The sequence below is a fragment of the Natator depressus genome, chromosome 8, assembly GCF_965152275.1.
Source record: "Natator depressus isolate rNatDep1 chromosome 8, rNatDep2.hap1, whole genome shotgun sequence".
NCBI classification, from domain to species: Eukaryota; Metazoa; Chordata; order Testudines; family Cheloniidae; genus Natator; species Natator depressus.
Window position 1 is genome coordinate 34,603,102 of NC_134241.1, and position 16,585 is coordinate 34,619,686.

At 47.9% G+C, this 16,585-nt stretch overlaps 1 protein-coding gene across 1 annotated transcript; it reads right to left on the reverse strand.

Moving 5' to 3' along the window:
* Nucleotides 1–1,902: 1,902 nt before the first annotated feature.
* PROB1 (proline rich basic protein 1) lies at nt 1,903–6,744 on the reverse strand. The gene has a single exon (XM_074962127.1). It carries the CDS (start codon nt 6,742–6,744, stop codon nt 2,215–2,217), a length of 4,530 nt encoding a protein of 1,509 aa, XP_074818228.1. The 3' UTR covers nt 1,903–2,214.
* Between the last annotated feature and the right edge of the window lie 9,841 nt (nt 6,745–16,585).

A 16,585-nucleotide genomic window follows, 5' to 3' on the forward strand; every position in this document is an offset into this window, starting at 1 on the left:
ATAGCCATTGCCTTCCATGCTGACCCATATGAACCTCTTGTTTCCTTGTGCCCCCTTGTCTGCCTGCCTGTCTGTCTCCACCTGTTGTCTTTTGTTATATTTAGATTGGAAGCTCCTTGGGCAGGGACTGTCTTTTTGTTCGGTGTTTGTACAGCGCCTGGCACAACCGGATCCTGGGCCATGACTGCGGCTCCTTGACGCTGCCACAATGTACATAAATACATTAATTATCCTAATAGTTATTAACAGACGTGCTTCGGATATACTGGTTTCAGAGTAACAGCCGTGTTAGTCTGTATTCGCAAAAAGAAAAGGAGTACTTGTGGCACCTTAGAGATTAACCAATTTATTTGAGCATAAGCTTTCGTGAGCTACAGCTCACTTCATTGGATGCATACTGTGGAAAATGTAGCATAAGCTTTCGTGAGCTACAGCTCACTTCATTGGATGCATACTGTGGATACTTTCCACAGTATGCATCTGATGAAGTGAGCTGTAGCTCACGAAAGCTTATGCTCAAATAAATTGGTTAGTCTCTAAGGTGCCACAAGTACTCCTTTTCTTTTTGGATATACTGTAATTTTTCTTTTCTATACAGCAAAGGACAAAAGCGCCAGATTCCTTAATTATTTCTCACTCAGTTCTTTGGGCCAGGACCTCAGCGGGGGAAAACAGGTACCACCTCATATGATTTCAGTGGTACCAGTCTGATTTACAACAGCTGAGGATCTGAGCTGGTGTGGGGCGGGGAGGTCTGATTACACTGCAGTCACGGGGCATGAGTGCAACTTGAGTTGCAACTTGCAATCTTTTAATCTAGCCTGAGTAATTACTTGCTGGGTTTGCCCAAACTGCCGTGGGTTTACTGCTCTCGCACCGGAGCTAGCTAGCTCAAATCTGTCTCGTCAAACTGCGACCAACCCTACTGCAGTATAGACATACCCTGGGAGTGTGTAGGCCAAAGAAACCAAAGGAATAACGATGCAGTGAAAAATATGTCAGCACAAGAACAAATCATTGCAAAAAAAGGCAAAGCCAAGCCCAATAGCAACTGTTTGCAGTGTCAGGTAAGAGGTTAAGCAGGCAGGTAAGAGCCTTAAGAGTTTAAGCAGGACTTAACGTGGTGTACCTTCTCTCTGCAGGGCTGCATTTCACTCAGCCAGCCCTGCAAAGCAGCCAAGAAACAGCTAACATTTCCCACAGGTCTGAGAACCTATTTTTAAAAATGATTATTGACCCTTTTTGCTAATATTGAAAATACTTGGACAAGTTCCATAACAGCTCTCACAGATTCCCAGGCTGTCACACCGTGACCAGCCAGGCTGCCCTCCTGCAGGGTAGAAAACTTCCCTGAAATAATTTTACAGTCAGCTTCCACAGCCAGTGACCATAGCCCATAACGCAGCATGCCCTCCCCTTTTCACAGACTCTTTGCTTGAGAGGACAAAACAAGCTGGGAGGCGGTATGCATTCCAGCCTTTATGCATGCAGCCCCTTGAAACAGCGATCTTCACAAATAAAAACTAGGTTGTGGGTAATTTTTGTAATGCTGACTAGTGGAAGTTTTGTCTTTCAAAGCGAGAGAGTGGGTTTCTCCTGGACAGCATCCTACCAATACAGAGTAAGCAAAAACCAAAATAAAATGACTGTTACCTGGCACAGGGCCCAATCCTGATCCACTTAGTGCTGAGCACATATAACTCTGGTGGCTGGTGAACAGCACCTCCCAGGATCAGGCCCAGCATTAGAATAGTTTGTTCTGTGCATCAAGAAACAGATCAGCAGTTATGGATGAGAGGCTGCTAGGCTAAATCCTGGTCCCTTTGAAATCAATAGCAAAATTCCCATTGACTTCACGAGCACCAGGATGGTCAGGGCTGGTTACATTTAATTAGTCTGGCTATTGCATTCTTCATTCTCATTAGAAACCAATGAGATGAACCGGAAGTGATGTGCCCCGTGCTGTCTTCTTGGTGCACTGTTACCTCTGATTTGCTTTGGAAGCCCAAACATCTGGACAAGGGGAGCAAAGTGTAACCAGCAGGGTCAGGCAGTGGGTCTCTCTCTCCTTTTCCACCACATCTTGGGGACTGGTGTAGGCTTGACTTGTTTTCAAGTACGAATGGTCAGAAATAAATACGCAGTACACATTCATTGAGGGGAAACCCACTATTTTAACCCTCCGTGTGCTGCAGGTTCATTTGGGTGAGGGTCTCACATCCGGAACAAGGGCCCTTTCTCCGGCATGGAAGGACTGAAACTTGCAGCTGGGGAGAACAAAGGCTGATTAGGGCTAGGACTTGAATTCATCCCAGTAGGAATATAATATAAACTCTCCATGTAGTTGCAGTCGGTGGCTTGAGTAGCTGGTGGAGCTTCGCCTTTTGGACCAGGGTTGAAGATTTCAGTAACATTTTTATTTTCTTGACCAGGCTGTTGGTTTGGCAGATCGGGGTGGACGGATGGCACAGCCACAGGAGGAGGAGGAAACCCTGGGAATCCCGTATATGGTATGTAGGGGGGTCCATAAACCCCTGGATTCATGACCAGTGGGTTGAAAGGAGTTGGGTAAAGCCTACTATGTGATGCCAAGGAGACTGGTGGTATCAACACTTCAAGGTACTGGCCTGTCTCTGGGTCATAGAGCATTTTCAGCTGCGGCTGTCTGGGAGGTTCCATGTAGTAGCATTTCCCGCTGTCTGGATCAACGAGCATTTTCCTGTGAGCCTGGGGCTGGGGAGCAAAAGACCTGGTGGGGCTAGGGGCACTTCTGCTGCCCGGTGAAACGCCATTGTTCCTCCTCAAGAAATTGGGTGAGTCGTTGACTCTGCAGTGGGGCTGGACATGGCTTGGCTGGTCATGCATGGCGTGGTCCGTGGCTGTCTTGCCCTCTGGTGCTTTCGGCTGAGGAGACTCATTGCTCATTGTGCTCATGGGTGCTTCCCTGCCTGGCTGGAAGGACACGTTGGAACTGACCAAAGGGTGGTGTGGATGGGAGGGCACCAAGGGCTTAGGAGCTGCTTCGGGTTTCTGGGCTTTCACAGGAATCGTTAAATAGTTGGCATTCTCAGCATGGGTGGCTGTGAAATATTGCTCGTTTCCTGCCTGCTGTCTGTTCAAGTGATCCCAATTCTCCCTCTGATCTTGGAGCTTTTCAGCTGGGGGCGATGGTGCAGCAGAAGGAACTCCTGGTAGTCTGGTTCCTTCGCTATATTCCTTTGATCTCAAGGGGGCATTGGAATTGGCACACTCTGGAGACATGCGGGTTGCTGGCACAAACACTTGGCTATCCAACGGCCTGGGGGCATCAAACATTTTGGTTTGGGCCTTCTGCTGATGTGAACTGTTAGCAGACCGATTGTTTGCTGGCATGTTTGTGTGGGATGTTTGGGTACTTGTCACTGTTGGCTTTATGGGCTGTAGATGTCTGTAGCCTTCCTTGGTCGGTTCGGAGACCTTGTTTTTTTCTTTTGAACTGACAGAATAGTCTTGACTGTTGCGAGGTGTCAATGAGATGATCTCAGTGGATAAATGCTTCTGAAATGGCCACTCAGACTCCTTGTGACCTGGCCTGGCAGTATTGTGATTGATGTCAGTGTGGTTCTTGGTGTCCTTAGGAGAGGCTGAAGACGGAAACAGAACAGCTTCACTTTTTTCTAGTGAGTTGCAATTAGCTTGTGTCAATGAGTCTTTCGTAGCCCTTCCATTCGAAGCTGAGTAAGTTGGAGCAGGGAAGTGGTCAGCTTGTGTTCTGTGTGGATGCTTGGAAAGAGAACTGTTGACTTTGATATTAAGCTGGGATTCCATCTGAGGTGCTTTCCTCGTGGCTTTGGAAGATGGTGTTACATTTAGCTCACTCCTCTCGTAATGCACTTGTTTATTTTCAGGCTTTAGTTGCGGTTCTTCATTCCCAGCTACAATCTTCTTCTTGGACTGAATTTGAGTGATGTGCATTGAAGATTCACTCACTGCAGTGCATTTGCTTTCAGTAAGACTGGCAGGTCCATCCACGTGGGGCTTAGTGATGGGGTTTAAAGTGGCACTGTGTTGCAGGTCACTCGCTCTCTGATCTGGTATGGAAACTGCTGACACATCTAAGTTCAGCGGCTGCTCCCGGTTTTTTCCATGTGAATGGGTCTTCGTTTGCACATCATCTTTGCGACACACCGAGGTACAGTGTATAAACAGAGGGGAGGTTGCAGTGGACTCCTTTGTTGATAGGCTTACACTATCCCCACTGTTGGTTTCTTGGTCTATATTGAAGCTGTCTGAAGATTTAAAGCACAAGCTATAGGTGTTCTTAACTAACTTTCTGACATCCCTGGGCTGATGTATCCGCCCCTTCCCTTTATTCTCTGTCTTCTTGGCTTTCTGAGTGCATGATGCTTCAGGGGGTCTGCTTTTCTCATCACTGCGTGATCTGCAGGAAGTGGGCAAAATGAGAGCAGAATGCTTGGTGCTCTGCACTGCTGCTGGCCTCTTCTCCTCGGCACCTCCCTCCGGAGTCAGCTGCCTGGAGACATTCAGCATCTTCTGTTGCTGCTCGGGTTTGCTATGTGGGATCAGTTTCATCTCCTGCGTTGTGGACGTGAAGATGTTCCTGGCTGGATCCCTGGGCACCACCAAGCTTTTTGGCTTGAAAGGGACCTTCTCCTCTTTCCATGACGTGTGCTCGTTCTTGCTGATCGCTCGCTGCTTCAAACTGGGCCATGGCTTTTGTGCTTTGGAAAATGTCGGGGTGACACCCAAGCCTTTCACCTCAGCCTGCTTGGATTCAAACAGGGCACGAGCTCTCCAGTATTCTTTCCTCTCTCTGGCAACCTGCTTCCTGCTGTCACCTGAATCCCCATTCATATCATCTGCCAAGATGGGGAGTGGCTTGGACTGGGTGGCTTCTTGAGACTTCAGTCTTTCATTCAGCTCATTGAATGTCTTTTTCAGCTTGCAGACATTTTCCCTTTGCTGCTCGTTCAGCACTACCCCTTTGGTAGGCCGCATGGCATCGGTACTTTCTTGGCTCATTGACTCAGATCTTTCACTCATTGAATGACTCTGCAGATCTTCAGCTGAACAGCTGCAGTCGGACTTGGACAGAGAACTTGACTTCCCTTCCGTGAAATCCCCCACAAGGTCCGTACTTACGGAGGATGGTACAGAAGAGGTCAAGCTGCCCTGCATCGATTTCTGCTCCATTCTGATTCTCTGCTCATACTGCATTTTCTTGGCCAGCACATTTTTCACCAGGCAGGAGGCCATCCTGGTTTTGCTGTACGAGTCGTCTAATGACGCTGTTCTCATAAACTGTTTGTAGTTTATCCTGAATTCATCGCTGATGGTCCTGCCCTTCAGGCAGGGGTTGTTCCTGGGTGCTGCAAAGGGCTGATGAGCAGTGCAGTCCCCTGCTCTGAGGAAACTCATCTGATTCCTGTCTCTCTGCTTTAGCTGGATCTGCCTCTTGGGCACGGTCCTCTTTTTGGAGTGGCCCTTTTTGCCGTCGGCACTTTCCAACGCCACATCAACACACTTGAGCGGGTCCTTCCCGAATGAGTAACTGGGCGGATCTTTTTCTGGGACTTGGCTGCCAGCAGGGAATTGTCTGCTGCCCTTTGCCTGGCTGACCACCTCTGCTTTTCTCAGCTCATTACGTGTTGACCACCTGTTCATTCCATTACTGTCTTCTGACAAGGAATTGGACAAGCTAGATGATGTCCTGTTACTAGAACTGTACATATGTAGGGAACCACCGTGAGGGCACGAGAGGCTCCGGAACGACAGAGCAGTGAGCTTCTGAACTTCATTATCAGCCTCTTCGGAGTCGCTCCCAGCGCTGGAGTTCTCAGCGCAATACTGGGGGTAGGAGGCCTTGCTAATCACAGGAGCTCTGTTGCCCTTCATATTGCGCGCTTTGAGGAACATCTCCCTGGGTTTCGGTGCATTGAATCGTAAAGGTGGATCCAAATATTTAGACCCACCGCCTCCAGGCTGCAGCTCTCTTGTGGCTAGACCCATCCTGCTGCTGTACCCTGGAGCAGAGCTATTCTTAGCAGGGCCTGTGATTGACATCTGAACCTGTTGCTTCTCCTTGGCACTGAGGTAGCCTCTGTATCTGCAAACTTGATTGCTTGTGGCACACTCCCTGCCTGCCTGGGGGCTCAAGATCCTCTCAGCTGTGGCTGTTAAACTCCCCCCTGAAGCCTGGCTTCTATTTAAAGCTGAATGAACTACGGCCGCAGAGCCAGCAGCACAAATATCACCAGCACCTTTGCTGTTCTTATCAGGCAGCTCCCATGTGGCTTTGTCAAAATCGCTTGGCGTCCCATGTAGCTGCTCCGCTGTGTCCTCAGAAGTGCCTGGCCAGAACCCTTTCACGCCAGCCGGGCTCCGTTCAGGAAGGCTCACCGGTGCAGTTTTGTTCTTGCGATGCATATCGCTTTCATCATCTGGGTCACCATCAGGCGGCTGGGTTAACAGAGCGTCCCCTTCGTCTTCCAGAGACTCCGCGCAGTCCTTAAAACTCTCAGCCCCCTCTGAACACAGAGCAGTGTGGTAAGAGGAGACAGAGGAGTCCGATGTGTCCTTTAGGGGGTCTCCTGGGGACTGGCTAGGTGTGTGGCTGTTCTTTTCTGAAGCAGCTTCTTTGCATTCAGAGTCACTGAAGGTCCCCTCCCCACTTAATCCATCAGGCTCAGGGGGCTGCCCTGGCCTAGAGAACTGGACAGTATTTCTTTTCACTGCGGGGATCATTTTTTATTCCCTGCAGCACATGCTAGGTTCAGAGGATTCCATTTGAAAATGCAGCTCAGGCACGTCTTTATATTTGTTGGAGCTGGTGCTATTTCCCCTGGGACTTGAGAACCTGATCTTCTCCGGGGGCGCATTTTCCATCCCCACCGTTTGATACGGTCATAATAAAGAGCAAAACCTGTTATAGGTTGCCAGCCTAGGAAAGGAGAAACAAACAGATATCATATGCTAGCAGCACAACTGACAATAACTGCCCAGAGCCAAGGTATCAGTGATTTATTTTTGTTTTCAAGCAAGGCAACGGAATGAAAAGTTCAGCTCGACAGTATGTATTCAGGAAGCCGTTCCGAAATGCAGCCAGCTATACACTATGCTCTGAGAAACAGCTGTGAGATGCAGTCCTAACAAAATACCCGCATGGTTCTCATGCACTGACTGCTCAGCTGGGGAGGTGCTGTGAGAGGCAGCACCCTTTCCATAATCTAACAGGTCTCTGCCTAGATTGCCCCTTTCATGTGCGGTGATTTAGTAGCCGCCCTCCCAAAAAACGGCCAGGATGCTGAGAACAATACTAAACATCCATGAATAAATCAGAGATAAAGACCATAGTATTATAGAAATGTAGGGCTTGAAGGGACTTTGAGAGGTCGTCTGAGCCAGCCCCCTGCACTGAGGCAGGACCCAGTAAAGCTAGACCATCCTTGACAGATGTTTGTCCAACCTGTTCTTAAAGACCTCCAGTGATGGGGATTCGCAACCTCCCTTGGAAGCCTATTCCAGAGCTACACTAGCCTTCTGGTTAGTTTTTCCTAATATCTAACCTAAATCTCCCCTGCTGCAGATCAAGCCCATTACTTCTTGTCCTACCTTCAGTGGACATGGAGAACCATTGATCACCGTCCTCTTTAGAACAGCCCGTAGCATATCTGAAGACTGTTATCTGGTCATCCCCCCTCTGAGTCTTCGTTTCTCAAGACTGAACACGCCCAGGTTTTTTGTGTTACAAACAAGCATTCACAAAAAAGTTCCCTTTATTATGAGTATTCAATATTCAGTTCCAAGGGGTTTGGATGCCCAATTCCCATTAAAATTAACAGGAACCAGGCATCTCTCAACCCCCCTAGACTGTTCTGAAAGTCTTAGCCTCAAAATTCATTCTGTAACAACACAAGCCCCTTAAAGCTGGATCATTTCCAGCTGTACTTTTCACGTAAATTATTAAAATCTTTTATTAGTGAAAAAATCCAAGCCTTTTTGGGCAGCTCTTGTGCCGTGTAATATCACCGCAGGGTGAAATTTTCCAAAGCACCTAAGTGACTTAGATTCATACCTAGATTTGAAAGCCAGAAGGGACCGCTGTGATCACCTTATCTGACCTCCTGCATAACACAGGCCATAGAACTTCCCAGAATTAATTACTTTTCAAATCCAGTTGCTGTGGCTGATCTAGAGCATATTTTGAAGTATTGAGGGCTGTACGGGAATTTCAAGCTATCACTTTAAGACTGTGGGGGGCTTGTTAGTCCTGCTGGCAGGCTAGGGGGCTTGGTAAGGAAGCTTCAAAGTGTACATTCAGAGTCAGTCTGAAAAGGTCCAGTTTAAAGAAAGGTGGGGTGAGTTGTGCCTCTTGCTGCCTTACAGAGCAGCCTGTTTTCTCTCTCTTGGGATCATGGTACTCATTCTGGATTTTAAGACAGAAAGTAGTGGTATGTTGCAAGCTTCCAGCAAGAGAATGCATATTTTTTATCTAACTTCTCAGTATGTGTGCCATGAACATAACACACAGCTTTTAGAGAAACATCCAGTCTTGATTGAAAGATTTCTAGTGATGGAGAATCCACCACAACTCTCTCCAGAGGACTTAGGCACCTAGGTGCAGATTTTTAAAGGGGTTTAGGTGCCTAACTCCCATTGAGAATTAGGGGCCTAAAAACCTTTGAGGACCTGACTGTTAGGTGCCAAAGTGCAATTGACTTTTAATGAGATTTAGGCCTTGAAGTCACAAGGTGCTTTTGAAAAAACCTGAATGTAATTATAATACTAATGATGGTTAATCACAGATAAGCACTTTCATTAATCAACAGGCTGGGTTTCATTTTTGCCTTTCAAAAGAACTCCCAGTAGGGGAAAGACCCTCTCACAAGTAAGCAGTGCCATTAGCTTTTATCATTTTCCTCCAGGCAAATTGATTTTACTGGGCGTCAGCACCTTCATAGGCATGTCCTCCTCATGCTAATCTGTAGCCCCAGGGTTCCCCAGTGCATATTTATTTTGCTACTATCATTGTGGGATTGCACTCAAAACTGCAAAGACAGTGAAGAAAGCAATTTCAGTGTGAATGGTTGTTATTGATTAATAAGAATGTATTTATACAGCTCAGGGTTACAGAGATCTGGCCTCGGCCTGCCAAACTTCACTCGGGCAAGTAGCGGTTGCTCATGCAGGCAGGCCCTTTGGAGTGACTGGATTGTGTGAAAGGATTACTCGTCTGAGGAGGGATTTTTTATGCTCAAGCCAGAGGCAAGATTTACAGAGGCAAGTAGAAACAGGCCCTGTGCTGGGAATGTGACAGATCCCTTTACAAACAGCAGTTCCGAACCAGCTTCTCAGGGAGGGCCTTGATGGCATTTTAAAATTACAGATGCTTGGCAAACTGACTCGCCAGGATCACTGACTCAGCGTCTGGAGACAAAGAATGCAGCTATCAATTGTATATGGAGGGAATGTTTCATCTAGAAAGGAGATATTTACTCAACACCTCTGGATTAGCTCACACCCATGACCTCCCCCAACTGCTCAGGCCCAGACCCTTCCTGGCCTTACAGGGTCTGGATGGAGGGCAGGGTCCAAGGAGATCCCGAGTGAGGGCCAGGTAGAATTACACTCCCTGAGCGCAGGCCTGAGCCCAAAGGGGTGGGGACACCTGGAGAAGAGGTGGCGCCAGGGCTCTGTCTCCCATCCCCCACTATTTTGTGTAGCAGTGGGCACACTGGCTGTGTGCAGGGGCATTCTTCTTACTTGAGGCAAAACGCCTCTCACTCCGCGCTTAGAAAAAATAACAATGATTTGTCATGGGAAATTTTGAAAATTTTTCATTACAATAGTTTTTTTTAAACCAGTGAAAGTTTCGTTGGGTTTCCAACAAAAAACGGGAACCCCCTGCCTCCCAAATGTGCGGTTTTTGATACACAATTTTCAATAAAACATGTTCAGTTTTCAAAAACAAAAATGAGACAATCTCTACCAAAGCCCACAACATTTTCTACTGATATTTTTTTCAGTTTCCGGGGTTCTCAATGAAAAACTGGCCAACTTTGAGCAAAATAATTTTTTTTAATGCAAAAATATTTTAATGAAACAATGTCCAGCTGCTCCAAAGGGAGCAGTGCCTGTCCCTTGCTGTGGATTTTGCTTACAAGCCACATCAAATCCTCCATTGTTCTGTGCTGCTTCCACTGAAGGCCGGGGGATAGTTTGCCATTGATTTCAAGGGGAGCAGCAGTAGGGTCATTAGTTCTATAGTCTGGAAAAAACCCCATTGTTTGCAGTGGGAACAGAATCGGGCCCTAGGAGAAGAGCATAGGCTCTGGCCCTTAGATAGCTCAGAACAGGATAAAAGTTGGACTCAAAGCCTCAGTCTGAACCCTACTGGGCGTTGAGGTAATTTGGATCAGATCCAGGGCTGAACCCTGCAGTTCAAACCCATCTCTAAACCGAAGGGTCACTTTGAGAGGTATTTATTTCCCTTTCTCTAAGAGATGAAGGATAACAGAGCAGCTGCCTTTTTGCAGCTCAGGGCACCCTTGGCAATATTTACAAATACAAGTCTTATCACTACAGATCCTTTGGGGTTTCATTGTTGTACCAATAAATTAAAAACCAGCAGGATCTTATTAAAGGGAAAAAGGCAAAATACCACATTTATTGTGAATACAGAAAGAATCATAGTAAGCAGTTAGTTACAGCTATAACATTCCATTCAATCTCATCTTTATTCACACATTCATTCATACACACACACACACACACACAGGTTCTGCAAGGTTGTTATCATAGTTACCAGCCTTAGAGTTGCTCATGCCAAGCCACTGGCCAGGTGGCCTGGACATGGGGAGGGAGCAGGGCTTGTCAGATGCTCATCTGATGCTCCTGGAAGTTGCTTTGCAGAATCAGACCCCAAAGTTCTCACTTTTTAGAGTCTATTTTTATAGGAATTTCTTCCTATGCCAGTCTATGGGAATTGCTGCATCATGCTGTTGCTGAATCAATCAGCAGATAGCACATTCCTGACAGCTCCAAGATGTTATCTTGTTCTTTGGTTCTCCCATTCTTGAGGCTGTTGGGTGGATTCCAGTCTGCCCTCCGGGGGTCCTCTGGTTATTTCCACTTGACGCCTTCTTCAGCTGATGGACACTGGATTCTTAGGATGGCACCTCCCTGATCATTCAGTTATTATCCACACCAAGCATCCGTCCACATACATCCTCTATCTCTGTTTTAAATCACAATTGTTAATACAACAAAAGGGCGGGGAGTCTCTGGGTGCTGGTTCTGTTGTTACAGAGTATTGCTTTGAGTCTCTCTCTCTGTGTGAATTGCTTTGAGAACAGACTCTGTCTTAGAATGTACTAACGCAATTAGCAGCTTGCAAGTTTCACACATAGAGGGAGAGAAACAGTACCAAAAACCAAGAGACCTCTTAATTAGTAATACCCTGGAATTTAAACTATGGAGAATCAAACTCATTTGTGATTTTAATACAGAACTTTAATATGATCCAACATCATCTTGCTCCCCCAACCAGTAATGGCCTGACAAAAAGCAGGCACTGAGACACTCAAAAAAAAAAAAAAAAAAAAAAAAAAAGCCAGGCAATAGATGTGTTTTGCAGCATGCAAGGGGCAACATATATAGATGCTTTTGGGCCAAGCTCTCAAGTTGAGGGCCCTTGCAGACAACACCCTGCTTGGACCCCCCTCTTTTTTTATACATAGGGGGTTCCAGTTTATTTTGCCTAAGCACTGACAGAAGGAAATCCACAGTTAAAATCAGTTGCACCAGGATCATTTATTTAATGTGGCTTTTCTGCATCCCTCATTTCAGAGATGCCTCTCCCCCCCTCCCCTCCCCCCTCCTCTGAGGACAAAACTCTATTCACAAGTGACTGCTAAATTAAGAAAGTTTAAATTACCTTTGGAAGTACTCAGGGTACTGTGGCAAGTAACGTGTGTTCTTGTGAGCATTTCACAGTTTCCAAATGCCAAAGGCTTTACCCAGCTCTCCGAACATCAGTGCCATAGTGAAATAAAGCTGAGACTGTTAAGGGTACATCTGACACTGACTTAGACAGTCATTTCACAGTGGAGGGATCCAACCACACCGTTCCCAAAGTGGGTGCCAAACTTGTCTCAACGCCAAGAATGAATTCTGTCTCTGCAGAGCTTGAAACCAAATCTGCCTTTGGAGCTGACAGCTCCGAGCTCATCCATGTTTAGAAAAAGTTGTGTGAAGAAAGATCTTCTTGATTGGGTTCAAAGCATGTGGATCTGCATCTGAACATCAGTGAGATGCAGAAGTGTCAGCTTCACAGCTATAAAATCAGATGCACTAGGCTGGTCTTACTGGAGATTATGGTCTGGGTTGTTGTTGGTTGTTAATATAGATCAGCAAAATAACAGCGGCAGGTGCTGATGCATCAGAGCTGTGCCAGGTTCAGAAGTAACTGGAGACTCCTGTTCAATTGGGTTCACATAGGGGACTAAATATAACCCTTAGTAATTAAAAAAAGACATTACTAGAAATAACTCTCAGGGCAATTAACTCTTCTGTGTTCAGACAACATGCAGACTGTTTGCTTTGCTTGATCACCGGATTATTTTAGGTGCAGCCTTTAGGGCCTGACCCTCCAGGGTGCTGAAGTCTAGGGGAGTTGCCGGAGGTCATCAATTTGCAGCAGAATCAGGGCTACATACTCAGCAAACTCTTACTGGAGGAGTCGCCTCCTGCAGTCAATTCCTTCACCAGAGACATGCCTGGAGCCCGACAGACATGCTAGCTGCAGTGAACTGTATTCTATGTTTGTAGGAAGGGATTTTCAGACATCTGAGCAATTTGGGTTTGAAAATCCCTCTTGTGAAGCATATGTTTGGGGCACCTGGGTCCTTATGGGAATGTCCTGTAGATTTTAACAAGGAATTAAGAAGTTTCTATAGAAAGGACTCTCAAACCTACAGAGCTTAATAGCAAATAAGGTCCTTTCCATAGTTTTTTTAAACCGTCCTGTAGAATTCTGTAGCGGGGATAGAATTCCCTATTAAAGTCTATAGGATGGTATGACAAGCACTATAGAAAGTTGATTTTCCTCTATGAAACTCTACAGGAGATGTCCAGAAAGGACAATATGCTAAAGCAACCAAATAGTTATTGACAGTTCTTTTGGTATTTTTCACCCAATCATTATTTTACATCCAAATAGTTGTATTATTTTTTGAGACTAGAGAAACAAATCCCGCAGGAGCTCAATGCACTGAAGGCCTGCCGTGGGTTGGGCCCATGATGCATAATGACAGTAGGTTAATAAAGCTAAATCACAGAGCAGCATTACTATGCCCTTGTCTTACTCAGCCTAGCACAGGAGTAAGGCACCTCATGGCTTTGCTCAGCCTACCTGGATCTTGGGTCCAGGGTTTCTGAGACTATGGGGATGAGGGCCGTGTAAGCACACGACAGACAGATTGATTAAGCCTGGTGTGGTACGGAGCCCTTACCCTCTGCAATCCTCGTGGGTGAGGAAGTGTGAGAGGAGAAGCAGAGCCAAAGCTCCCAACCACTCCCTGCAGAGTGGCTGGTCAGACATAATGGGGGAGTAAGCTGCAGCCTGAGGAACCAGGAAGGGAATTGTGCCTCTGAGGGATGTCTCTGCAGCATAGGACCTCCCTTGGATGCTCCAGGGGGTGCGGCGTGGTGTCATTTATAAATCTCGCCTTGCTCAGGTCTCAGTCTGAAGGTACAATCTAGCCCACAGGAAACCTGCCATAAATAATAAACACCTATTCTGACTGGCCATCAGTCTCCACTCACAAAACAGCCTGGCATATGAGCTGCTGGAATCCTTCTGGCTTTGGAGGACACAAGTCTATGAGAGTGTGTGAGCCCATATGACCATCTAGCTTTATCAAAAACCTGCAGAGGCTCTAACCATGGGAGTGCCAGAGTGAGATGTGTAAACCCAGGCTCCAGATGGCAGCCACTTTGAATGCCCCAAACTCACAAAGCCCTTGCTCAGGGAAACAGAGGAAGCGCCTAAGCAGAAGGCATATGAAAGGCCCATAAACCACCAGAGGCTGTGCCACACAAGGATGCATGTACAACTAAATGAGTTGGTCGCAGGATCTGTCCATGCAGCTTGGCCCTTTAAAGATCTCGACTATTCTGGGGCAGCCTGGGGCAGCCAGCTAAGCATAAGACAAAGAGAGCCATGCTGGAGTTGAAATAAGAGACAAGCTTGGAGGAAAACCACAGGCCTAAATCCTGTTGATCTCTGCTGCATCCTAGTAAAGAAGACACCTTAAAAAGGCAGCTCTGAGACTGAGTGCCCTGCACACCCATTTCCTTGGGTTTCTTTCAGAGCCAATGAACAAGGTGTCACGCCCGTTCTAGGATCTCAGAGCCCCTTGCAAACATCCAGTAATCTTTGAGAAGGAGGCCAGGCTGGCATCAGTAAGACCCCATCCCTAGAGCAAGCCCGAATGCCCCTCAGCACAGGCAGAAAGGCCCATCTGTGCCCTCAGGCTGGGCCGGAGCGGGAGTCTGGCGCCTGCTGAGTCACTGTTGGGCCGAGTACTCGGGGCTTGACGTGGTGCCAAGGAAGCTGTGCTGTGTTAAAACCGATGCCCGTGCCACTAGAGGCTGCAATGGACACAGCTGATACCAACTAAACAAGCACATAAAGAAGTGGGCCCGACCCTGCAACAAGTTGCCCGGACTTCACTGCGGCGCTGCCGGCACCTGGGCGCTCAGGTGCACACACCTCCGTGCACGGTCAGGGACTATGGTTTTCGCAGCTGCAGGAAATGCAGCACAGAGTGCGCGAGTGACTCGCCCAGGCTTGCACAGCGAGTCTGGGGCAGAGCTGAGCACAGCCCAGGAGTCCTAGTGTCCAGTCCTCTGCCCTAACCACTCGATGACACAGGCAGCAAGGAGTTGTGGCGCTAGCCTGCAGGCCTTCTGGGCATGCCAGGTAGGACGGGTGGGCAAACGCTTCCCTCAGTCACACTGATGGAAATGTGGCGTACAGTGTCCCAGAGGCATTGCCAGCATGGACCAGACCCACAGTCCAGCCACTCCACTGCCAGCAGCAGAGGAAGGTGCAAGAATCCCCCTAGTGGAAAATTACCGAATAACCTGCCCCTGGGGCAAGTCTTCCCCAACCATTAGTGCCTGGCTCATATGCTAAAGTCTGGGGCTGAGAGCCTTCCAGCAATGCTTTATGCTATTGTGTGTACCTGTGAATGTCCCCCACCAAATGACCAGAGAGCGTAACTCTGACAACTAAGGGATGTTGCTGGGGGTGGGGCGGGGAGAGGGTCTGGCCTCCGGAAGGTCCAGTCACTGACGAGAGGAGGCAATCAGTTCTGGCCAGCGCTGGAACGTCACCGAGGGAGCTGTATACCTACCGTGTTGTTCAACGTGTATTACACACAAAGAACTTTGACACTGCAGACTCCTGCCCTCAGCAATTAGGAAGTAACCCAAGTCTGACCGCGTCTGCTCCTGGCCCCTCCCGCCTACCCTTATCCCAGTCCCAGTCTTCTTCCCAGCCCCCTCAGTTTGTTGTCCTAGTCCCAGTCTCCCCTTCACCCTTTCCCCCTCGGCTCTATGTCCCACTCCCAGATACCCTCTGCCTCAGCCCAACCTCCCAATTCGAGACCCCACCTCAGCTCCATAGCCCGAGCCCCCATCCTACCTCCTTCAGCTCCTTTTCCCAGCCACTCCCCTGGCTCTTTGTCTCAGTCTCCTCCCATCCCTCTGGCCCCTTGCCCCAGTCTCCCCACCCTTCTTCTCCTCTCTGCCTGGGCACCAGCCAGGGGCATAGACACCAAGGAGACAGGCTCCCAGCTCTCACTTCCAGTGCCCAGCCTGGAGCAGCCAGCCGCTGTCATTACAGGGAAAGTCCTGAGTCCTGTAGCCCTGGGCTGGGACATGCTCTGTCACTCTGTGGGCTTGGCATACGAGCAGCCTGGTCACATGCAGGGACTGAGTGTGCTGGAGCATGCTCAGTGAGGACAGAATATTTGGGGAATTTAGCTGCCAAACTCAACCACACCCAAATGGGCTATTTAAATGTAAGAAGAATCATATGACTGCCCAGCAGCCTTGCGGCTGTGGCCTTCGGGGTGACTGAGCCCTTGTCAATCTGTGTTACCTTGAGCTCATCAGACAGTGCCATTGTGAAGTAGTCTCTTGTTCAGCACAAAAGGTGATTTCATGTCACCATCATTGGGGTGGGGAGAGCTAGGAACCCAAAAGTGCTACTGAATGTGATCTTTTATAAACAGCCCTAGAGGAGTTAAGGGCTGAGGCAGCATGGCTCTCGCAAGCTTTCAAGGTGGATTGATTGCTTTGTTCAATTCCCGTTTGCCTCTCCAGGATGAATAACATCACGCACAGAGTGCAGAGGAAGAATGAAAGTGGGAGTGGGAGATATTTGGGCTTGGGACATACAGCCTGTTACACCAAAAAGGCCCCAGCTGGCTCAGTGCTCAAGCCTTGATCCCCAGCATTTGATTTCTGAACTCAGTGCCAGAAAAAGGGAGAGCATTTTAGAATCTGGCCCTTTTCA

What these genes read in the sequence shown, in the direction of transcription:
- PROB1 (XM_074962127.1), bottom strand. Translation starts at nt 6,744, where the DNA reads ATGATCCCCGCAGTGAAAAGAAATACTGTCCAGTTCTCTAGGCCAGGG.